The sequence below is a fragment of the Danio rerio genome, chromosome 20 (genome assembly GCF_049306965.1).
Source record: "Danio rerio strain Tuebingen ecotype United States chromosome 20, GRCz12tu, whole genome shotgun sequence".
Classification (NCBI taxonomy): domain Eukaryota; kingdom Metazoa; phylum Chordata; class Actinopteri; order Cypriniformes; family Danionidae; genus Danio; species Danio rerio.
The window spans coordinates 1287128-1312051 of record NC_133195.1 but is presented as its reverse complement, the minus strand read 5'-3'; the positions used below and the strand labels follow the sequence as shown (position 1 = coordinate 1312051).

General features: G+C 39.7%; 1 protein-coding gene across 6 annotated transcripts in view; it reads left to right on the top strand.

Moving 5' to 3' along the window:
- Positions 1-24924, top strand: part of lats1 (large tumor suppressor kinase 1) — a 31783-nt gene that overhangs the window by 2062 nt on the left and 4797 nt on the right. For 2 of the 6 annotated variants that reach the window (XR_012395488.1, XR_012395487.1), the window contains exons 2-9: positions 1310-1741; positions 6859-6949; positions 8799-9983; positions 11828-12024; positions 12863-12965; positions 16827-17409; positions 20127-20309; positions 20522-20628. Coding sequence is in view for 3 of the 6 variants with exons in the window: in XM_005160312.6 (XP_005160369.2) it covers positions 1385-1741; positions 6859-6949; positions 8799-9983; positions 11828-12024; positions 16827-17409; positions 20127-20309; positions 20522-20628 (2703 nt within the window). In the remaining 3 variants the exon portion in view is untranslated. 6 annotated transcript variants of the gene reach the window in all.

Below are 24924 nucleotides of genomic sequence, written 5' to 3'. Positions count from 1 at the left end.
ATGTAATTATTTTGTGCAAAAATCCTGTTTATTATAGTTTTTTATAGTCTTTTTTTTAAAGAAAGGTTGGGCTAAAACATATATATATGTATATAACTAGAGTTTGCTTGTTTTGACACAATTTATTAAAATATGTGGCTGAGAAATAAGTTAATTTTAATTTTTAATTTGGCAAGTACAAAACATTTCACTGTTATTACAGAAAATTGTTAGCGTTTTGCCCTGTGATTGTCTGAAATTTGATTGATTTTGTCTTAAAAAGGTCTTAAAACATCTTAAATTTGACGAGATGAACCCAGTTTTTACCCAGACATTTAAAAAGAGTATATTTTAGAGCAGTAATCACAATACCCTGACACCGTGGTGTTTTTATCCAAGGTTATCAAACTTATAGCAGCTTATACCATGCCCAGTCCCAATTGCGGTTGTGATTTTAAATCGTAACATTGTTTAATAGCAATTTTATTATTTATTTTCTTGAGAATTAACTGATTATGAAAGGAGTCTAAGTGATATTTAAACTTGTATAATTGTCATATGATGTGTTGTTGTTGTTATGCTTGTGTTTTTAGCGGTTTGTATGGATGTATTTATGTCACCAGTTTTCAAGACAATTTTTTGCTCTGCAAACAAACAAGCAGTGAAAATTAACTCGCTATTTATTTCCGCTCGAGTGTTCCAAAAGTTATAAGTTTATTAATTCTGATGAACACCAAAGAAGTTATTTTGAAGAAAGCTGGAAACTTGACATCATTAGTAGAAAAAAAGCAAATACCATGAAAGTCGATGGTTACAGGTTTCCAACATTTTTCAAATTTATTTACAGATTTAATTACAAAGGTTTGACAAAATTAGTGATTTAATTATTTTTAGATTTTTCTATTATTTTTTTGGGGCTGCACAATGGCGCAGTGGGTAGCACGTTCGCCTCACAGCAACAAGGTCGCTGGTTTAAGCCTTGGTTTGGTCAGTTGGCGTTTTCGTGTTGAGTTTGCATGTTCTCCCAGTGTTGGAGTGGGTTTCCTCCGGGTGCTCCGGTTTCTCCAAAGACATGTTCTATAGGGGAATTGGGTAGGCTAAATTGTCCGTAGTGTATGTGTGTGTGAGTGTGTATGGATGTTTCCCAGAGATGGGTTGCAGCTGGAAGGGCATCTGCTGAGTAAAACATATGCTGGATAAGTCGGCGGTTCATTCCGCTGTGGCGACCCCTGATGAATAAAGAGACTAAGCCGACAAGAAAATGAATGAATGAATGAATGACAATATTTGTTTATTTTTGTTGATGACCGCTCATCAGTGTTTCCTTCAGTTTGCAGTTGAAACAGACGCTGGATTCTGGACCGCTTCGCTCTTCACCGCCTTGGCACTTAACATATGCTTTTACATGAGGAGGGCCGAGAAACCCGAGGGATACAGACAAATGCGACCCAAGACGTTCCCTGCCAGCAACAACAGCGGCAACAGTCAGCAAATGCTGCAGGAGATCCGAGAGAGCCTGCGAAACCTCTCCCCGTCCTCCAATGCGTCCAAGCCGGAGCAGAGCTCAGGGAAGGGCCCGCCGGATGAGTCCCGACAGCAGGGGCGCAGCACCAACCCCAGAAACTCCCACCACCACAGAGCCCTGCAGGAGATCCGCAAATCCCTGCAGCCGTTCGCCCACGACAGCTCCTCCAGCGGAGACAACAGCTCCGCAGACAGCAGCAAACACACACTCCAGACGCAGGAGCCCGGCTTTGATGAGGTAATGCAGCTGGTTGAGTTTTAAAGGGGCAGTTCACACAAACATGAAAATTTGCTAGGATGTCAATTTCCACAAATTTCTATAGAAGTGGGCCTTGTCAAGCATGGTTTTACACAAATTCCAAATTGGTCCTCTGCTTTTAACCCATCCTAAGAGCATGCACACAAATACACAGTGAGCATTACTTCCAGAGGAATGGGAGTTGAACCTGCAACCTTTCGATTACAGCCTTTAGGGTAAGCATTTATTAAAACTATTTGTTATAATCAGAATTAATAAAAACTTGCAGAAACACTTTGATTGACATTCTTCCTTTGTACGTGTCATCAGAGAGGGAAAGCCCCGCCCACTAGTGAGTAGTGACCATGGCTGTTTCTCAATACCAAGTACGCAAAGTTCAGACTTGGAAGAACGAACTCCCGATGACAGAAATGGAACAGCAGTTTACTTTATAGCGTCACTTACCTCACCATGGATTTATCGGTTTCACTGTACATTAACAATAAAATGATTTAATTGTATAAAGCACAGCCTTATAAATAATATTATATTAATATTTATAATATAATCAATATTTTTTTTAATTTTAGAAAATGTAAACAAATCCATATAAATGTAAAGTAAAATGTGTTATTATACACAGACTCATGTCTTTGATTATCAGATTTAATAAACTACAATGGAAATTATACAAGTATAAAGTACAAGACGTGCACAATAAGAAATAAAGATAACGTTAGGCAATTTGGTAAACAAAGACAAACCTCGTACAACATAGTAACATAATTAAAGACTATTATAAACCCTAGCAAAATAACACTGACAAAATAATACACCTGAGAACAAATAATAAATATAAATGACCAAAAACTGTCCATTAGATATGCAAAAGATGAATCAAATATCATGTTTTAACTACAATGGAGAGATGCGGTATATCCGAGATAGACTGGCCGATTAAAGCAGCTTACGGCAGAGGAGGTGATGACTAAGTTCTCGCTGACAGGCTGAGGGTCACACCCCATTCACAAGGTGGCGTCAGCGTCAACGCTTCCCATTCACTTTGAATGGGCGATGTCAGGCATTGCCGAACTACATTGTGGATCCGTCGGCGCCACTTCAGAGGCGTTGCTCGCTGCAGAAGTTGGGACTAGCTCAACTTTTCAAGCGCCGATTTCAAGCGTCAATCAAACAGATCGCTGTATGCAAATACACCAGCTAGACAGTGGCCTAATGCTGACTGAGTTTCATTGGCTGACGCTGCTATGACGATCGCTTCATCTCCAACTTCCGACACGCCTTCAGTCAAGCATTGTTGTTGAAGCCCTATGTGAATGGGGCATCAGAGTCCGCATAAGCTGAGCCACATCGCCAAAGGCGCGCTATTTTTATAAACAAACTGTCGATTCGAGTTTAAAACAACTATATTATCGCCTGAAAAACTCTAAAAACTTTATTTGGTGACAACAGAGGAGTATTTTAAAAATCGTGCGGGTTTTATCTTTCGCCATTAGCTTTCCCTGCTTGGGCTGCAATGCATTCTGGGATACCTGCGCTTCAAGTTCGGATAAAAGGGACGGAACAAGTACACATGCGGGAATTTTATCTGTACTCTGGCAAGATGTGAACTTTTGAATTGGAATAGTACTTCGGTAACGGTTGATGACTTTCACGAGGACACAAGAACGAAAGTACAGACAAGAATGCATATTGAGAAACAGCCCATCTCGCCTTCAATAGCAAACACAGCCCTGAGTGAGAAGCAGCCGTTCACTATTAGAGTGTTTGAGCTGCTGAAGATAATGTCAGCGACTGAGAGGATTATAAATATGGAGTTTTAGATGAAGCACAAATGAGCACTGTAGTCTCTATAGACTGCATTCTGCTGAGACGCTTCTTTTCACATTTTTGCATAAAATAGTTGCTGACATGGCATTAAATAAAAAATCTGTGCTGTGCTATGTAGGTCAATGGTTACAGTTTTCCACCTTTCTTTAGTATATCTTCCGTTGTGTTTAACACAAGAAGTCAAACACGTTTGGAACAAGTGAAAGATGGTTAAATGATGTCAGAATTTTCAGTTTTGAGTGAACTATCCCTTTAATCGGAGCCGAATGTACGGAAGTGAGCTGTTTTTGTGTCCTCTCAACCTTAAACGCGGTGTATCAATCATTTGTATCAGGAATGTTCCCTCTGTCACTTTATAATTTGGATTATTTGAGGAATGACTGTCGTGGTATGTTGCCGGACCAGCACTGGTTGTTGTAGTGAACTCGGTGACGTGTCATACTCTAATGCTGTGGGTGTGATGGTGGACATATTTTGTCTATATGATTTACTGCTCTGCATTTCTTGTGTAATTGCCAGATTTGCATATTGGTTGACAAAACAGATTTTGGTGTTTTTTGGCAGACATCTAGACCAAACTTTAAAGGTACAACTTTTACGGTTTGTCATTAAAATAATAATAAAAAAAAATACTAAAACAAATATTTTGCTGACTTGGGTACTGAATTATGCTAAAAGCTATACAGATTGTTCAAATCAAGAGGAATAGGGTATATGCGGAGCTAGTGTTTCTTCTCATACCGATAAACATCTGGTGAACGGTTAATGTGACTTGTTATCCATTTTATACGGTTCCTTTTACAGCATTGATGTTGTAATGTAATCAAAATATTTTCAGTTAAATAGATTTTGACATTCATTTAGTTGCTCAAGCGTAAAACGAGACAAAAAGTCGTTTACTTGCACGCTCCCGTCAGAATCGGCAGTATATCGCAGAAGCGTCATCGAATATACTGGGTTAAAATAAATGCTTATATTATAAAGACATGGCAGGGGGAAATGTAATTTAATGCAGTTCTTGTACAATCTGAGACCCACTTTATATCATATATCACTCAGCCAGTGGAGATCGCTTATTTTTAAAGAAAACAGACCTTAAACAAGCCAATTTTGCTATGCCGCACAGTTCACCGGAAGCGCTTAACCTAGGTTACTGGCAAATTAAAAGTCCTTTAGCATACTTCCGCATATACCCTATTATTCAATTAAATTCAGGTTTATTTGTATAGCGCTTTTACAATGTAGATTGTGTCAAAGCAGCTTCACATAAATGGTCATAGTAACTGAATCAGGGTAGTTATCAGTTTTAACTAGTGAGATGGAGTGTTTCACTTGTACTACCATACTACAACTGTTAATAATAAGGGTTCCATCCATTAACATGATTCCGGTAGGATGATGAAACCACAACTCCCATGATTCCACACTCAGTCATGAAAATAAACCTTTGTTCATTGTGAATACACGCCCTCTAGTGGCCAAGATTACATTCTGTGGCTTGAATTAAACTTTCAGGTTCATTTCATGTTCTTTTATAAGTTATAGTCTGTTCTGAGCAGTTATGCCGCAATACTTAATATAATACAACTCGGTACGACGTTCATGTTTCAGTCTTGCATTTTATTTATCCTCCGAACTGGCTCTGTGCATGTTTAAATATATGTCCATGACATGCACAATGTCCAGCAGTTATGGACACATTCACGTGAAAGTGACGTGTGCCACATGTACAGTGCTGCTTTAGTTTTTGTTTGTTTTAGTAATAGTATTTTATTTATTTGTTCTTTTGATTAGATATAGTTTTTTTTATTTTATTTGACAGTGTCCTGTTTTTTACTGAATGTATATCAAATTGTACTGAAACTGTGACATTGAAACTGGGATTGATCTGCATCATTGCACCCATAATTCTAAGCCTGCCTTATTATACTGCTGTCTGGAACACTGGATTCTGATTGGCCAGTCGTGACATTCCAAGGTATGCTATTCCCAGATAACAACCGCTGAATGACACAGACTCATCCAGGAACTGAGAATCACCTTGACTGTCAGTGAATACGTTCACATCCATATACTTACATCCACTTTCATGTGTATCTGCTTGTCTGTCACGCCGCATTTTTAAAATAGTTTTTACCTGTTTAGTGCCGTCTTGTGTCTGAATAATGTGCAGGTTAGTGTATACTCCATCAGCTGTTTGCATTCTGTCAGTTTAACTAAGGAATTAATTAACTATTACAGCTCAGAACAATGGTTAGTGCCTAATTTTTATGTTTTGTGGCTTGAACCTGTTTAGTAAGGGGGATAAGTACATCCAAGTTGGATGTTTTTGCAGAATAAACTCTTCAGTTTTATATAACAGTGCTTTGCTTTGGGCTACTGATAAACCTGTTTGGGCTTTATTCTGCGATTAACATCATCTTGGATGTACTTTATTTCCAACGTAATGTGCAGTGCACCTGTCTTGATGTGACCTGCTGTACGTTATCCCAATTGTTACAAAGTTATTTGCAGTCAAAAATGCATTGACATGAAATATTGATGTAAATGATATGACATGAGCATGTTCACTGATATGAGGGATGTTAAACAAGCACAGTAATGCATGCAATCCATTGCATAAACATTTGACAGCAGCGTGCCATTAATAACAGGAAAGTGTTCTGTGGAACCCTGACATAATGAAACAGCATTGCACTAATGCAAATTAAATGCTCGGGAGCTCACAGCTTTCACACAGCATTTTTCAGTTTGCATATAAATGCCATGTAATGAATCCCAACGGATAATGTACATTCAGAAAGTTATAACAAAAGAAAGCCCTACAGGCTTATTGGCACAAAGCAGAGGACTGTTGTAAAAGACTGAATGTTTTTTTTCTGTGAAAACAACTTCCTGAAAAACATTAAAACTGTAATAGTTATTAATTCTTCAATTGAACACATGAATGTGGATGTTAGTTAATGCATGTGAGCATTTTCACTGGTCAGGGTGATTCTCACTTCCAGAATGAGTCCATGTTATTCGGCATTTGTTATCTGGGAATAACATGCCTTGGAATGTCACGACTGACCCATCAGAATCCAGTATTCTAGACAGCCGTGTAATAATGATTTAACATGGGCTTAATTTTATATTCCGAACAGCTCAACGTGTTTGCGTTATTATAATGAATAAAGCGTATGATTGTCATGTTTCAGACACTTTTCAAAAATGTGATCAATGCAATGTGGTGTCCTGTAATCTTCATCATCTGTGTGTTTTTACAGGAGCTGATGGTCAACAGGATAAACTTCCAGGAGGCTGTGAGGGAGCAGATCCCTTCGGCACGTCCTGTGAACACGGCCATAAAACAAGCGGGTAGGCATTATTAATAGCAGTGTTATAACAGCAGTAACTAGTTAGTGTCATTAAATGACAAGTTCAGAGAGCCAGAGTAATTGTAAATGTCTCTTTTTTTTATTATTATTTTACGAAAAAACTGTACAAAAGCACGCACATCTCTCTTAAATGGGTGCTCAGCCAAAAGTGCAAATTAAATGTAAATCAAAGGCGGCAACACCAAGGCTCCAAAAATACAAATTTATTTAATTAAAATTTTTAATTTAATTAATTTGTATTTTTGGAGCCTTGGTGTTGCCGCCTTTGATTTACATATTATTATTTTACGCAAATCAGGATCAAAATAATGCTGGACTCCCAGCCACAAAGTTTTTGCCACTTAAACACATTTTGCATTGGTCAAATATTGTCTTATTTAAAAAGTCTAACAATAAATGTAATTAAATGCATGAGCAGTGCTTGAGCATCCCTATGGGTCTGTCGGTGGCCATGACGTGTAATCCTCTATGCAGGAAAAACCCTGCTAATATATTTGGAGAGTAACTAGATGTTTTAACAAAAGAAGTCACTTTATCGAATGAGTGAAATATACTTTGATACACGTTTAACATTCTTAAGTGTTTATTTTGTAAATAAAGCTAAAAGAATTGTGAATTTAGTTTGTATTCTGTATGTTTTTAGCTTAAAGTAACATGTTGCTAGCCTGAATTAGCATATTGTTAGCAATTAAATAACTTATTGAGTAATGCAGTTACTTTTTAGACAACATATTTAGAATGTATTTTAAATACAATATTAATAGTGTATTTAGTTAGTGTTTTTGAAGTAATCTACCCTACACTGATTACTAGCAGCCACAGAATCTGTATTCATTTATATATATTCATATATTCATATATATTATATATATTCATATATTCATATATATTATATATATAATATATTCATTTATTCTCTATTGATAGAAATTTTCAATTCAGTTAAACTCATCTTTATTTCTCTCGCGCTTTTACAATGTATATTGTGTCAAATCAGCTGAACACAGAAGTTCTACTTACTTGTTGTCTGCTCGGGGTAGCAGTGTGATACTATGGGGTCAGACTACAGTACAGTAGTTTATTAACCTGCTTGTTGTCTGCTGCACCTGACCTTAAACCAAAGACACTTCCTTAACACGTGGTTGATTGGTAGACAACCCAACCCAGTGTGGGTATTCCAGTATTCCAGACATACCAACATGTGCATGCTCACTGTGGTTCTGGATTCTGATTTGAGTTATAAGAGCAAGACTGAGCACATCTGAAGGAGAGAGGAGCCTTATTGCAGACTCGCATAGTGAATCCAAATTTTTGCACCCGTTCTTCAATCTTGCCATCATTTTTATAAAAATTATCTCGCAGTGTGTGTTGTGCTTGTAAACAGTGTCTCGTAATGTTGTATTAACCTGAAGGGAAGGCATTCAATATCCACAGCTTGCTAGTTAACTAGAGGAGCATTGGGTCAAATACAGGCAAAAATGATTAACTAATGTTTTTAATAAGAAGTTTGACTAATGATAAGAAATTGACTAATTTTGTCTGTTTTTGTCATGATGACCGTGTAAAACATTTTACCAATTCATTTGCATAGTGCTAATATTCTGCTTGAAGTGCCTTTTTTGTCATGTATTATTATTTTTTGATATAGGAAAATCAAAAGGACAGATTGACAGAATACTTGACTTAACATTATGTCAATAAACACTAGAAATTGTTGTGTACAATTTTAAGTCTATATCGCCCATCCCTACTCTGAACTCTCTCTAAATGAAATCTTGTTAACATGTTTTTCAAAGTATCTTGCTGATGTGTGGCTGTGTCCTCTGTAGGTCCACCCCAAATTCAACAGCCATTGTTGCGGCGGCAAAGCTGGAAGGGTTCAAAAGAGTCTCTGGCCCCACAGCGACACAGCGCTTTAATTAATGATGTCCTCATTTATCGCCCCAGCAGCCCCGGGCCTCAAAGTGACCTCTCTCGGCCTGCCACATTCCCTCAAAATCTGGCATCTGCCTCCAGCGGCCAGCGAGTGAACGCTCCCCTGTCCCGGCAGGTGCGCAGCATCACTCCTCCTCCGTCTTCATGGGACTCCAATCCCTCAACCAAGCGCTATTCTGGGAACTTGGATTACCTGGTGCCCCGGATCTCCCCAGTGCCCCAAGGCCCTCGAGGTGATGGCTATATAAACCCTCAGTCCCAAAATCAGCGCGGGCTCAGCCCGGTGCCGGTGGGTCGGCAGCCCATCATCATGCAGAACTCTAACAGCAACAAGTTTAACTTCCCACCATCCTGGCCTCAGAACGGCAGCATGCAAAACGAATACATGGGCATGAACAGTGGTGCCCGGCAGCCACCGCCACCTCCCTATTCCATGCACCAAACCAACAGGCAGAGCCCCACAGCCCAGCAGATGCAGTCCAGTGCTCTTACTGCACCTCCAAACGGAGCCAGCCTCCCTCAGAGCATGCTGGTGCCCAACCGCAACAGCCACAACCTGGACATGTACAACCTTGGAGTAATACGGCCGCCAGTGCAGCAGGCTCAGACGCCCCCCGGCCAGGACACCTCCTCATCATGGACGCACAGCGTCCCAGGACGCTCCAACTCTTTCACAAGTACACCAAACAATCGACGCCAGTGTCCCAACTCACAGCTCTCTGCCACCACAGTCACCACAGTAACCCAGGCGCCCATCTTGCAGCCTGTCAAGAGCATGCGTGTGCAGAAGCCGGAGCTGCACACCGCTGTGGCCCCTGCGCACCCGCCCTGGCTGCAGCCACCTCCGCCCACTGCTTACCAAGAGCCGCCTACACCCCCCGCACCCGCTGCTGAAGTCCCGAGCTACCAGGGCCCACCGCCTCCCTATCCCAAACACCTGCTCCAGCAGCAGCAGCCGCCACCAGGGTACGACTCCAGCCCCGCACTAAAGCCCTGCAGTAAAGAAGGGGACGCGGCAGACAACGAAAACGACACAGACAGCACCTGCTCCAGCGAGAGGGCCGAGGGCTCGGAGGAAGGTGAGCAATAGTTTCTGACTGCAGTCATCATGTCAGACTGAAACACACAGACATTCAAGTAAACTCACCCAGAGTCTGATATCATCCATCCGTGACACTTTCACTATCCGGGGTTCTGACATGATACCTCATGTTAAACATAAACAAACTGTAGCTGTAATTTTGCTCACAGCGTGCCTCGATAATGAAACCAGAAAAAGCTGTTTTGACATTTCCCCACTCTGGTATTAATGGTCATCATAGGCCCGGTTTCAGAAAGGAGGTTAAGTGAAAACTCAGAGTATGTTAACCCTGAAGCGAGAGAAACTCTGGGTTTTCAATTACAAAATGGTTGGTTTGCCAAACTGGTAAAAGCAGGGTAAGTCAAGCCTGTTTCTGAAAGAGAGGTTACTTTTACTCTGAGTCAGTTATCAAGGTAACTTAGGGTGCTTTCACACCTACACTTTTGTTTGGGAACCTGTCTTGTTCGCCCAGTTAGCGCGGTTCGTTTGGCATATGTGAAACCACCAATTGCGCTCTGATCTGCGCCAAAACAATCGCTATGAGATCACTTGAATGAGGTGGTCTTGGCTCGATTGAAACTAACTCTGGAGCGGATCGATTGTATTGAGAAAGCGATGCGATCTGAGCCCGGTTAATCACAGTGTATTATGGATATGTAAAAGGCATACGGCTATTTGAAGATAGAATTATTAGTTGGGCGGAAGGTCATTACACAGACATCCGAAGTTTCGGGGGTCTCCCGCAAATGCACAGAGATTCCAGGATGCCCGCAAACGAGTGATAATCTCCCGGAAATCGTGCGTCTCCTTTCCGGTCCTCAAATACGTCGCACTTCCTTCTCACCCCTCCCCACCGCATCCGTCCTCTGTCTTCAGACACGTCACGTGCACCCTGTCAAACACCACCAACCACCACCTCTCCTGACAGCTGAGCGCGACTGCAAAATAAACCGTGAAACTGACCAATGTGAGGAGAGTTTACTCACACGTGACTTGTTTTAGCTCTTTTGGTCCGTTTAGAAACTTTGCCGTGTGAAAGTGAACCGCACCAAGAACGAAGAGCAACAATGTAACGATTTTAATCAGTTTCAGAACAACTGAATCGATTCACAGGTGTGAACGCACCCTTACTCTGTGAACATAACCTGGTCAGGAGCAGGTTTTATTCTCTAAACTCAGAGTTTTTGTCGGTCTCCTCCCCTTTTTTTATAGACGAATCGGTATTTCTCGCCTTAGTCTTGCGTTTCTACCCACTTATTTTAATGCACATTTTGGATATGCGCATGAAAAACCGGTTGATGGAAACGCCAAGATGCACATAACTTTTGAAAATACACATAAAATTCATAACTGAGTAGGATAAACTTTTTATTCGATAAGAAAAGATGTGCATAAACTACGATGGAAACACTTTTACTGAACAAATTCCAGTATGTGTATTAAAAAAGGTCTATTACAAACTCAACTTTAGAAATGTAATCTTAAACTGATCAACATGTGTAAAACTGGAAATCTTAAATTAAACATTTCCACTGAACATTAAGCTAAGGTTATATACGTTCTTGTTTTGTCAAATTTGTTGTAGAAACTATGCAGTAGCCTATTTTATGTAATTTAACACAATAACATCTGAAATACCTTCAAAATTACGTCCTATTCCTCTCTTTTCAAGTGAAAAGTCAATAAACATCACACATTACATCACTTTTTTCTATATATAAGCATTAACAGATAATGAATCATTACGCTGACGAAGGCTCATAGCAGAAACGTTTGCTTTTCTTTTTCTCCTTCCGTTTGTTCAATAAATGATTGACCTTCTCTGTTGCTTGTTATTTAAAGAGAAGAAGCAGATCACGACGTCCCCGGTGCCGGTGCGCCGTCACAAACGAGACGAGGAACGCAAGGGCGAAAGCAGACTTCCCATGTACTCTCCGCAGGCCTTCAAGTTCTTCATGGAGCAGCACGTGGAGAACATCCTGAAGAACCACCAGCAGAGGATGCGCAGGAAGAAGCAGCTGGAGAGCGAGATGCAGCGGGTCAGCACACTCTCACTCTGCTTTATAGTGCTGGGTCATACATAAACCATTCCTTTATTATAGAAATCATTTATTTATTTAATGATGTTACAATGAACAGGTACAATATACAGTTGAAGTCAGAATTATTAGCCCCCCTGTACATATATTTTTTCCCTCAATTTCTGTTAAATGGAGAGATTTCTTCAGCACATTTCTAATCATAATAGTTTAATAACTTTTCTCTAATAACTGATTTATTTTCTCTTTGTCATGATGACAGTTAATAATATTAGACTAGATATTCTTCAAGACACTAGTGTTCAGCTTAAAGTGACATTTAAAGGCTTAACTAGGGTAATTAGGGTAACTAGGCAGGTTAGGGTAATTAGGCAAGTTATTGTATAACGATGTTTTTTTTTCTGTAGACTATTGAAAAGAAATTGGCTTAAAGGGGCTAATAATATTGACCTTAAAATGGTGTTTCAAAAATTAAAAACTGCTTTTATTCTAGCTAAAATAAAACAAATAAGACTTTCTCCAGAAGAAAAATATTATCAGACATGCTGTGAACATTTGCTGAATCTGTTCAACATCATTTGGGAAATATTTAAAAAAGTAAAAATATCAAAAGGGGGTGAATAATTCTGACTTCAACTTTAACTCTTATTTTTATCAGCGATCTTACTTTCCCAGATTTCACTCTGTGGAGCATCTGACATGTACCTCAGGACTTGCGTTAGGGCTTTTACTCTAATAGTTTTACTCTTCGTTTAATAAAATAACCTTGCTCTGACGTCTCCTTTCATTCTTTTCTTCCCTCTTTTCCTCCCTTTCTGTTGTCTGTCTTATCTCTCAGTGTGTGGATCTCCTCCTTTTGCCGCTGCCTTTCTTTTCTTTGTCTGATCAGCTGGTTTTCATAGTTTAAAGGTTTCCTCTGGAGTAGCCTCCTCTCGAGTGTGGTAAAGTAAAACTCTGGTATTCGGACAGCATGTGCTTGAGTCTATTTTAATCACCACACCTTTTCTAAATGTTTTCTTGGTTGATTGTTTAGTTTTCACATATTTATTATGATTAAATCAAGAGTTGGCGATCTTTAGAGACTTTACAATTCTGAAACTACATTTCTCCTCTATTTCTTCGGCTGTGCAAATTCATCTTTCCAACCTTACATTTAAACAGAATGTAAGTGTTTGTGCTTTTGTTTATGATTGGAAACTATGTTTGACAGGGCTGCCAACTTAAAAACTATATCATTGTTTAATTGTATGATTACTATATTGTTATAAACAGCAACAGGTTTGTACAGATAGAATAAAGGTGCATACTTTTAGGATGTAGTATAACTAGGTGAATTGGTCTATTGGGTGCATTAGTAGCTTTGCAGCTGTTGTAAGCATGCACCGTGACATTTTAATAAATCAGGGGTTCTCAAACTTTTCATCTGGGGACCCCCAAAATAACAATGCCAATGACTTGCGATCCCGACTGTTTTCGGAAGTGGTTATAATGATACAAATGTTCCACACAATACTCGCACAAACCAATAGGCCTATATAAACACAAGCATATTGACAACAGTCTAACAGCCATATCATTTATTTATTTATTTTTATTAAATATTTACCTCACCTAATGAGACTGGTGGGCACAATATTTAAGTTACATCACAAGTCTTGGTTTAATTTTGGAGACTGCCACTTAAAGATCATCCTCCATGTTCAGTCGTGGTCTGTATTTTTTTTTTTTTAGTGCTGTAAAAGTGTCAGAAAGTTTAGCTAGTGCCGTAAAATCAATCTGGTGCAACAGACACTATTGCTCTGTCGTTAATCTAATGTAAAAACCCTAGGGGTTGCAATCCAATGTAAAAAACAACAACATAAAAACGAAAGGCTGATGGCTTTTTGTTTGGATATTGTACTTTTATGTAACTATTTTCATTTTCTGTATGTTATAGAATAACAATGGTATTTTTAAATGTTTAATCAAATTTATTAGATTTTTGGAAATCACCCTCTCAATGTCCCGACCCCAACTTTGAGAACCACTGCACTAGAGGATATTACAAAAATGCTGGTCAATCAGTAAGTGTTTGGAAATAGGGTTAGGAAAACTTGCTATTTAGTCAATTGACTGGCATTTAGAACAGAAATATGAGCTTATTGGATTGCCTGGAGGTCTAAATTAACCTCATATCAATGTCCATATGCAATTAATAGTCATTAAAGCAAAGTATTAAACGTTTACTCTTAGCAAAAGTAGTATCGCTTTAGCCAGACTAATTAAGATAAGAGAGAGTGCTGGGTTCTTGAAGGAAAGAGCTTGATTGCATGTAATCTAATCAAATGCATGCAGAAAAATTCGGTGTGACCGTGCATAACAACCATGCTGAAGGAACTACCATGCTATAGGAAACACATTGCAGTTGTAGACAGTGTAAATTCAGTGTATGTTCCTAGTTGTGCAAACATTAGAGCTGTAACATAACATTGTTCAAGAAATCGATTATGGGATTTTCAAAATGCATCGCTGATCTTTCTTGAATGGATTCTGAGCGTAGTTTTTTAACAGCGGATGGCGCTGTGTGATTTAAAACCAGCCGTACTCTGCTCACATCCAATTCTTTACGCATACCACCTGAACCAAAAATAATCAATAAGAAGGTTTTAAGTGAATTACAAGAGTGTTCAGACAGATCGATGTTGCGGATGTGCCTTCTGCTTTGTAAAACTAGCCCTGAGTCCCATCTATTGTTAAAAACTAGCCTAGAGCTCTGTCTGTTGTTTAAACTCTAGCCTACAGCGCCGTCAGAAGTTAAAAACTAGCCTAGAGCACCATCTGCTGTTATAAACTAGCCTAGAGCACCGTCTGCTGTTATAAACTAGCCTAGAGCACCGTCTGCTGTTATAAACTAGCCTAGAGCACCATCTGCTGTCATAAACTAGCCTAGAGCACCGTCTGCTGTTATAAACTAGCCTAGAGCACCATCTGCTGTTATAAACTAGCCTAGAGCACCGTCTGCTGTTATAAACTAGCCTAGAGCACCGTCTGCTGTTATAAACTAGCCTAGAGCACCATCTGCTGTTATAATAAATGGCCGGCAGCTAGCTTTTCTCAACTCTCACATGGTCGCCCACTGAAGCTAAGCAGGGCTGTGCCCGGTCAGTACCTGGATGGGAGACCACATGGGAAAGCTCGGTTGCTGCCGGAAGTGGTGTTAGTGAGGCCAGCAGGGGGCGCCCAACCTGCGGTCTGTGTGGGTCCTAATGCCCCAGTATAGTGACGTGGACGCTATACTGCTCAGTGAGCGCCGTCTTTCGGATGAGACGTTAAACCGAGGTCCCGACTCTCTGTGGTCGTTAAAAATCCCAGGATGTCCTTCGAAAAGAGTAGGGGTTTAACCCCGGCATCCTGGCCAAATCTGCCCACTGGCCTTTGTCCATCATGGCCTCCTAACCATCCCCATATTCCAATTGGTTTCATCGCTGTCTCCTCTCCACCAATCAGCTGGTGTGTGGTGTGCGGTCTGGCGCAAAATGGCTGCCGTCGCGTCATCCAGGTGGATGCTGCACACTGGTGGTGGATGAGGAGACCCCCCCCATTGTGTGTAAAGCGCTTTGAGTGCCCAGAAAAGCGCTATATAAATGTAAGGAATTATTATTATTATTATTATTATTATTATTATTATTATAAACTAGCCTAGAGCACCATCTGCTGTTATAAACTAGCCTAGAGCACCATCTGCTGTTATAAACTAGCCTAGAGCCCCATCTGCTGTTATAAACTAGCCTAGAGCACCGTCTGCTGTTATAAACTAGCCTAGAGCACCATCTGCTGTTATAAACTAGCCTAGAGCCCCATCTGCTGTTATAAACTAGCCTAGAGCACCGTCTGCTGTTATAAACTAGCCTAGAGCGCCGTCTGCTGTTATAACTAGCCTAGAGCACCGTCTGCTGTTATAAACTAGCCTAGAGCGCCGTCTGCTGTTATAACTAGCCTAGAGCACTGTCTGCTGTTATAAACTAGCCTAGAGCACCGTCTGCTGTTATAACTAGCCTAGAGCACTGTCTGCTGTTATAAACTAGCCTAGAGCACCGTCTGCTGTTATAACTAGCCTAGAGCACTGTCTGCTGTTATAAACTAGCCTAGAGCACCGTCTGCTGTTATAACTAGCCTAGAGCACTGTCTGCTGTTATAAACTAGCCTAGAGCGCCGTCTGCTGTTATAACTAGCCTAGAGCACCGTCTGCTGTTATAACTAGCCTAGAGCACTGTCTGCTGTTATAAACTAGCCTAGAGCGCCGTCTGCTGTTATAACTAGCCTAGAGCGCCGTCTGCTGTTATAACTAGCCTAGAGCACTGTCTGCTGTTATAAACTAGCCTAGAGCGCCGTCTGCTGTTATAAACTAGCCTAGAGCTCCATCTGAAGTTAAAAACTAGCCTAGAGCTCCATCTGAAGTTAAAAACTAGCCTAGAGCGCCATCTGCTGTTAAAAAACTAGCCTAGAGCGCCATCTGCTGTTAAAAAACTAGCCTAGAGCAGCATCTGTTATTAAAACGTAGTTCAGAATCAGATCTGGAGAGAATAGTGATGCATTTTGAAAATCTGGCAATTGACGCAGCATTGTTCTTTTAAAGATTATGTTTCAGAATAGCAGCATAGTGGTCGTTTGATCATTGTTGGACACCTTGTGTGTTGCATGCTGTGTTGTTTTTCAGTGCTGGATGCCAGTGTTGTGTCTGAAATGTCGCAAGATCAGTCAGTCTGTGTTGTGTGTCGCTGGCGTATCTGTGTTTCTGAATAAGGAGTGTGTTGTGTGTTCAGGTGGGACTCTCGGGCGACGCACAGGAGCAGATGCGCATGATGCTGAGCCAGAAGGAGTCCAACTACATCCGCCTCAAGCGCGCCAAAATGGACAAATGCATGTTCGAGAAGATCAAGACTCTGGGAATCGGGGCGTTTGGAGAAGTGTGTTTGGCTCGGAAAGTGGACACTGGAGCTCTGTACGCCATGAAGACCCTCCGTAAAAAAGACGTGTTGTTAAGGAACCAGGTAGCCCACGTGAAAGCCGAGCGGGATATTCTCGCTGAAGCGGATAACGAGTGGGTCGTCCGCTTGTACTACTCTTTCCAGGATAAAGATAACTTGTACTTTGTCATGGACTACATCCCTGGAGGAGACATGATGAGTCTTCTGATCCGAATGGGCATTTTTCAGGAGGACTTGGCTCAGTTTTACATCGCAGAGCTCATCTGTGCTGTGGAAAGCGTCCACAAAATGGGTTTCATCCATCGAGACATCAAACCTGACAACATCCTGATCGACCGTGATGGACACATCAAACTGACAGACTTCGGCCTCTGCACTGGATTCAGATGGACTCACGACTCGAAATACTACCAAAGCGGTGAGTCTAACATCTCCAACACCTTTTGGTGAATTGATCCAATGATTTTGTGCTATTATCGTGTAACATCTAGGAAGCTTGTCAAAAGTAACGAGCATGTGCACATTTGAACATGTTCTTTAACACAGCTGATTGGCCGTTGTGTTCACCAGTGCTCAACAGAAATGACTGTGATTGGCCATAAAGGTCATTGGTTTACCACTCTTTACTACTGTTTACCGACACAGAGAGACGCAGACACTACTGCATTTTAAAGTCGCGTCAATCAGCTGATCTGTCAATGAGCTGACATGAGCAAGCCGCTGATGGATCGACTGATCCACGCAGCTTTAAAATGCTCTAGTGTCAGTGTATTTAAAGGGCCATGAAACCCCCTCGTTTCAGCAGGGTGTTTTCACGCCTCTACTTTGGAAAAGGACAGAAAAGTGGGCGTGTCCAGCTCTGTTTAGGGGGGAGTGTCAGAAGGGCAAAAGAGGGATGGGGTGGGAGTGTCTGTTTGACCACGCGCTGAGTTTCAGAGTCAAAACACACACACACACACACACACACACACACACACACACACACACACACACACACACACACACACACAAAGGGGAGAATGTGACTGTGTTTACATGGACATCTGTAATCGAATTATTTGCCAAATGATTAAATGGTGGACTTTAACTGCAGTTTGGCTCTTTCATTCAGGGAATTCATTCATGCCCCTCGTGACAAACGAGATATTTGATTCGAGGAGCTGCTCTAAGCGTGTATTTTTCATGCAATGTTTGATACCGCACGGCGAATGAGAGAAAAAAAAACCTCCGCATTTCCCGGAAACTTAGATGCACACGGCAGATAGTGTCAGAAAGCCGCGTGTGTTATTCCGGTCACTAAATGCGGTGAAAATCCTACACGAAGGTAAAGTTTGGTTGTAGTGTTAACATGTTTACACTCGGTGCAATAGTTAGTTCGATACAAACAAACTGAATAAACAAAGAGCACTGGTCGCTCACTTACCAAATCTGTAGAGACAGGACAATCACCAGCAACTAGAGCCGCGCCTTTATTAAGAGGAGACGAGCAGCGAATCTGGATCTCAGCGTTTGCAGATGAGAACAGCTCTCAGGTAAACAATAATCCTCCTTAGACACGTAAGTTATTGTTGTCGAGCGTCGCATACACTGTTAATCCACACGTGACTCCAGCTGCGCTCTCACAGAGAGAAAATGAAAACAAAACTTCACTGCAGCAAACTATAAAAGCAACACTTCACGCTTGTTTTGCCAACACAACGTGGCGTCTCTGTCGTCTAAACACTGTGACAGTAATGAATATTAATGAAGTTGCACAATAGAGCGCGCTGATTGGTTTGAACCAAGCTTTACTCATGCATTAATGCAGCACACTGTAAGACGTAATAAGACTCACTCTGGCACAGACGTCCAGTCTGCACGCTGGAATACACGCTATTATGTCATGACCGTGACGCAGCTTCAAAAATTCGTTTCAAACCGGAAATACGAATTTGCTTGAAATAACGCAAAACAACCAATTTACACTTTTTAGTGAAATATAGGTGTCCTAATAGTGTTTTTAGCAGTGTGGGACACATATACCACTGTCAACAGCTCAACACATGTGTTTTGGTGTTTCGTGACCCTTAAACATTTTTAAAATTTCAGTACCGTTTGGTACCGAACTTGATACTTTTGACAACACTACTACAAACATGCTAATTCATGCTAGAAACTTGGTAGCAATGTTAATTCACTACAAATATCTTGATTTCTCTCGCGCTTTTACAATGTAGATTGTGTCAAAGCAGCTGAACACAGATGTTCTCGTAAACTGAAGCTGTGTCAGTCCAGTTATCAGAGTTCAGTTCAGTGTGGTTTAATGTTCACTGCTGAAAGCCTAAACACTGAAGAGCAAATCCATCCATGCGCAGCTCCACAAGTCCCAAACCAAGCAAGCCAGTGGCGACAACATACCATGGAATTTTGCGACTGACCAATCAGAACCCAGTATTTCAGACAGCCGTATAATTGTAAAGGAATGATCTATATTTCTGTTTTTGTTCATGTCTGTCGACAGAGATCAGCTACAGGTGTGTGCTGCATCTCTATTAATAATGCTTCCCTATGATATTCATTTAATCATTTAAAACTAAATAAAAAAATGTTTCCCAGTTATGGGTTGCAGCTAGAAGGGCATCCACTGCGTAAAACAAATGCTGGATAAGTTGGCGGTTCATTCCGCTGTGGCGACCCCCAGTTTAATAAAGGGACTAAGCTGAAAATGAATGAATGAAAAAATGTTTAAAAAGAAAGTAAACAAACTTCTCAGACTGTCATCTGTGTGCTTTCTGTTATTGCTGCTTATGCGGTCATATAGCCCAGAACACGTGCACACTCACTTGCATTTTTAATTTTAGGAGGAGTTAAATTTACATATGTGGTGTCAACAAGCAAAATACACCAGAATAAATTGTACATTTAGTTATTAATGATTATACCTCATATGATCATTTAAAATCATTCATGTCAATATTTAAGGTAAACATATTTACTTAGTGTTTATTTACAGCTGTGCACATTCTCCTGTCATTTTATTTTTATAGATCACAACCTTTGCGTGTTGTATGCACATTTCCACCCCGGTTTGTAAATAAGAGCTCGGGTGTAAAAAACAGGTCTGGATGTTGACTTGCGGTGTGTGTGTGTCGTCAGGTGATCATGTGCGTCAGGACAGCATGGACTTCAGTATGGAGTGGGAAGATTCCGCAAACTGCCGCTGCGGGGATCGCCTGAAGCCCCTGGAGCGCAGAGCGGCTAGACAACACCAGCGCTGCCTGGCACACTCTCTAGTGGGAACGCCCAATTACATCGCACCCGAGGTTCTGCTGCGCACCGGTATGAGCCGCACATTACAGCCGAACACTCAGTTATTCGCCCTCCTGTGAAATTTAGACCCTTTTTCAAATATTTCCCAAGAGATGTCTAGCAGAGCAAGGACATTTTTCACACTATCTCCTGTTATGATTTAGGGTAGAGAAAGAATTAGAAAAAGTTGTATTACTTTAGAACATGGTTTGTTTTGCTTGATAAATTGTTTTGAATCCTAGGCTACACGCAGCTGTGTGATTGGTGGAGTGTTGGCGTTATCCTCTATGAGATGGTCGTCGGTCAGCCTCCGTTTCTGGCCACAACTCCTCTGGAGACGCAGATGAAGGTGAGTTCTCCTGATGAGTTCAACTCCAATCTTAATTAAACACAGATAAACAAACAAAATCAACGAATGCGCAAGTAAATCCCAATGAAGCCCCCGTATAGATTTGTACTCTGATTTGAACACATCATGGCATTTCGAAATGGAGGTTTTTATTATTAAGGGAAAACTACTTAGCCCGGAGTGAAAAGTGTTTGAATGGTTTTGGAGTGGTCTGGTCAAAGTCCTGACCTGAATCAAATTGAGATGCGTGACCTTAGAAAGGTGGTTCCTCCTTAGCACTGTGACAGACTCATAGCAGGTGATCAAAACGCTTGATTGAGGGTTACAAAGTTTCACTCAGGGCTCTGTAGAATAGTATTTTGGTTTTCCCTTAATAGTAAAAATCTTTATTTTAAACTGCATGACGTGTTCAAATCTGGCAGTCAGTTATAGGCATGGGCCGGTGTAAGAATCTGATGGTATGATAACCTTGGATAAAAACATCACGATGTCACAGTATTGTGATTTCTGCTCTAATATATACTCTTTTTAAATGTCTGAGTAAAAACAGGGTTTTTGCAGGTTTCATCACATCAAATTTAAGACTTTTAAAGACCTTTTTAAGACCATTATCAATGAAATTTCAGACTATCACTGGGCAAAACACTAATACTTTTCTGTTATAATCAGTGGAATTTTTTTACTTGCCCAATTAAAATTAAAATTCAGTTATTTATTTAAATAATTTGTCAAACTCTCTATATATTTTTATTAGTACAACAATTCTTTTAAAAAAGACAAGTTTTAAAAGCTAGAATAAACAAAATTTATGCACAAAATAAATTTATTTTTTTTAAATGTAATTTTGTTTTCTAATGTTCAATAAATTTTCAGAATTCTCTAAATCAAGATTAATATTTATTTAGAGGGTAACTACACCTTTAACTTCTAGATTATTTTAATCTAGAATAATCTATATATAAAAACAGTATTTTTTGGTGTCATTTATTTATCTGAGACTCACATTGAGATACTAATCTACAAGTCTTCTGAAAATCAAAGCAAAACAAAATACTTTTCACAAATGCAATGTAGCATGAACAAAAAATATTATAGCAGTGAGAAATATCAAAAATATTAAATTAAAGACAATCAAAATGCCTCAGTTTTAAAGCTATAATAAACAACATTTATAAATGTGTGCATTAAAGCATGAAAACACGGAGAACTTGTAAACAAATCGTAAGGATGTAATGAAGACAATTAAACCATATTGCTAAATAGTTAATTTTAACTTTGTTAAACATTTTTTAGATGGATTTGTTGGTTGTACTAATAAGCTTTACATGGACAATTAGTGAAAATTATGACCTGTTTAAAAGTATTTAAGACCCACAACAGCACATTTCAGTGAATTTTTTTTGTGAGTTTTTGAAATTTAGGACATTTTAACACTCCGGGGACACCCTGAAAAAACGAAAACTTTTTTTCCCCCTTTAAACACAATATATTTTATTTTGAGATGCATTTAAAATATTTTGGAGCAGTAAACATGTGAGGCCGCTCTCTTCATTAGTTTCAGAAACACTATCATTTTTTTTTACAATTTAAAATAACATCTTTGGATATTTTGTTTTGCTGGAGATACTGTTTTCCTAAAAGGCTGAAAAAAAGGTAAATAAAAAAATCTTACAATTACCTTAGGAACAGTATAGCAGAAAAATGTTGGCGGTTTTAAAACCTTGACTTTTCCAAACCATGGTATAGTTCCAACATAAGCTTTTATTGTGTGCTTAATGATGGAGGGTGTTTTAAAGAAAGCCGAAACCCTGTTTTACACTTTCTCAATGTATTATCAGGGGTGATAGCGTTCCGGCACCACGCCGGATTTCCGGCGTACTGTGGCTGCGGGGAAAAAAAAAATCAGGTTCACGGATATTGATCTGTCATTTCTCTAGATTCACAGAATTCACTCACTGCTGAAAGCGCCGGATTGGTTTTTATTAAGTGCCATTTGGTGTGCTCGTGAATCATCTTTTGAGTGTAGACGCCATGTAGGCTAAATAAAAGATTAATTGTGTAAATTAGAGAGCTTTATAAATAAAACGGATCTTTGTGAGATCTCTATGAACTAAGATTAGTGACGCTTTTTAGTGATAATAAGAGGAGCGTGCTTTGCACTTTTCAGGCTATAATCCATTCAGAATTTGTATGAAACTTTCGTTTTCGGCACATATACGCTGATATGTTTTGGGAATGACATCTGCATATTTACGCTGGGTTTATTCTCGAAATAACGGTGAAGCAATAGACGGGACAAAAATATATTTCCCCCTTCTCCTTAAACAACTTAGTGTTTCAGCTATGAAATAGTTCAGTTTTGTATGTAGCCTAATGGCAAAGTGTTTATATTTAGTTTCGTTTTTTATTCAGCTTATTTAGAAAAACGTTTGGAGCATTTTTTATTCGTTAAAAATATTTTTTTAACGAACAGCGCCCAGCGGAAGACCATCATTGTCTGTTTGATCAGTTTGCCTTCTCAGATCATCACGACTTGCCTAAAATAAAAGATATAAAACAGTTAAAGTATAAAACAATGGTAGCTTAAACGTTAAAGAATGTGTGCTATTAGGCGCATAGTTTGCTTATAAAAAGCTTGCAGGACATCGAGGCGCCAGAGCAATCACTTGCATTTTTTCAGTGGGAGCAATTTAAAGTTATCCGTCATTTTTGCTCACAAAGTACGAGTAATACATCAAAAAACGTTACAGCGTTTTTATAAAATAAAACCAAAATGATGCGCTTTCTGTCGTCTGGTTTTTGAACAGGAGCGCTTAACAAAATGAAGCAAAATGTATATGCCTCACAGACATAATAAATATATTTATAGAAAGCTTTAAATTATTACTTAACGAAATAAAACAAATCGACAGAAATACACAACTCCTCCACGGCTCCAATTGCGTTTTGAGATATCCTAGATAGACTTTCTGGCTCAAAGACATTTATGCATGTTTATTTCATTGCTGTATTCTGACAGATTTCGCAAGGGTTCAGCAATTCTACCTGTCAGCTGGTACCAGCCTCAGTTTTGCGACTTGACTCGTTAGGCGTCTGTGTCTGGATGACAGCGAGAGAGAGAGATGAGATCAGACCTCAGATTTGATGTGTGGCCGCACGTCTCAGTTACTTTATTGCAATTTTTAATATTGACTCATCTAAATTAACTTTTCATTTATTAAAAGCCGAAATATTGCCAGACAGACGAAGCAACTTTCGGTTTTTGAAGAGAGCGTCCTCAGTGATAAAAGACGCGCGCACACACTGGTTAGCCCACTCTTTTGTCGGCCTATTCTTCATTGATTTTTTTTACATTAAACGCATAATAATCAATTGCAAAAAAAGATAATTTATTATTAAACTGTGAGATGATGGTCGCGTGATTTTAAAAATCAGAGTATGCGTTGCGCATTTATGGCTATTGATCTTATCTACCCGGGACCCACACATAGTTGAACATCAAGTGTTGAAAATGAGTGTATAAACTAGTTGTGTTTCCTCCAACTGCTGCCACCATTGTCAGGCAAAGTTTGCAGATTGCCTCATTTACCTACGTCTTCAGGTTCTCTTTTTGCAAAATATAGCCAAACATGCGCTTTTGCATTGCGTTTTGACACTTATCCGTCCGCCATTCTCTTTCTGTAAATTCGACTCCTCTTGTTCTCTTGATGTGATAAATGAAATATGACGCATTGTAGCTATGATCAGATGATAATTATAGTGCATGCTCTCATCTTAGGTAAATTATTTAGAATTATGTTTCCCATTTAATTCAAATAAATATTTAAATAATTAAAAAAAAAAACAATACTTAAAAAAAAAAACAAATGTGGGGACGGTGTCACGGTGAAAAAGTGATGTCACCGGTGTTGCGTCTTAACACCGGTATCACCGTCAACACCGTCTATCATGGCAAGCCTAACGTCCGGTTTTCCACTGTCATGTGTCACTCGCTAGTGGCATGTGTAGTGACCTGTGTCACTCAGAGTGTCGCGCTGCATGTCACTGCAGTGACATCGACACCCGGCGAAGCTTATGACATTAATTAACACGAGCAAAACCATATTTAATCATTACGCGACTTTTAACCTAATTTATCGCGTCGCAAGTTAGTTTATTTGCTGAGCTACTCCACGATGTTTTAATTTAAACGCATTTATTTTATGTATTCGTAGTCATACTTCCGTACGTAATATAGTCATTTGACAGTACATGTCAGTCAAATTTATTGTGGCATGCTTATGTATGGGAGGGGTT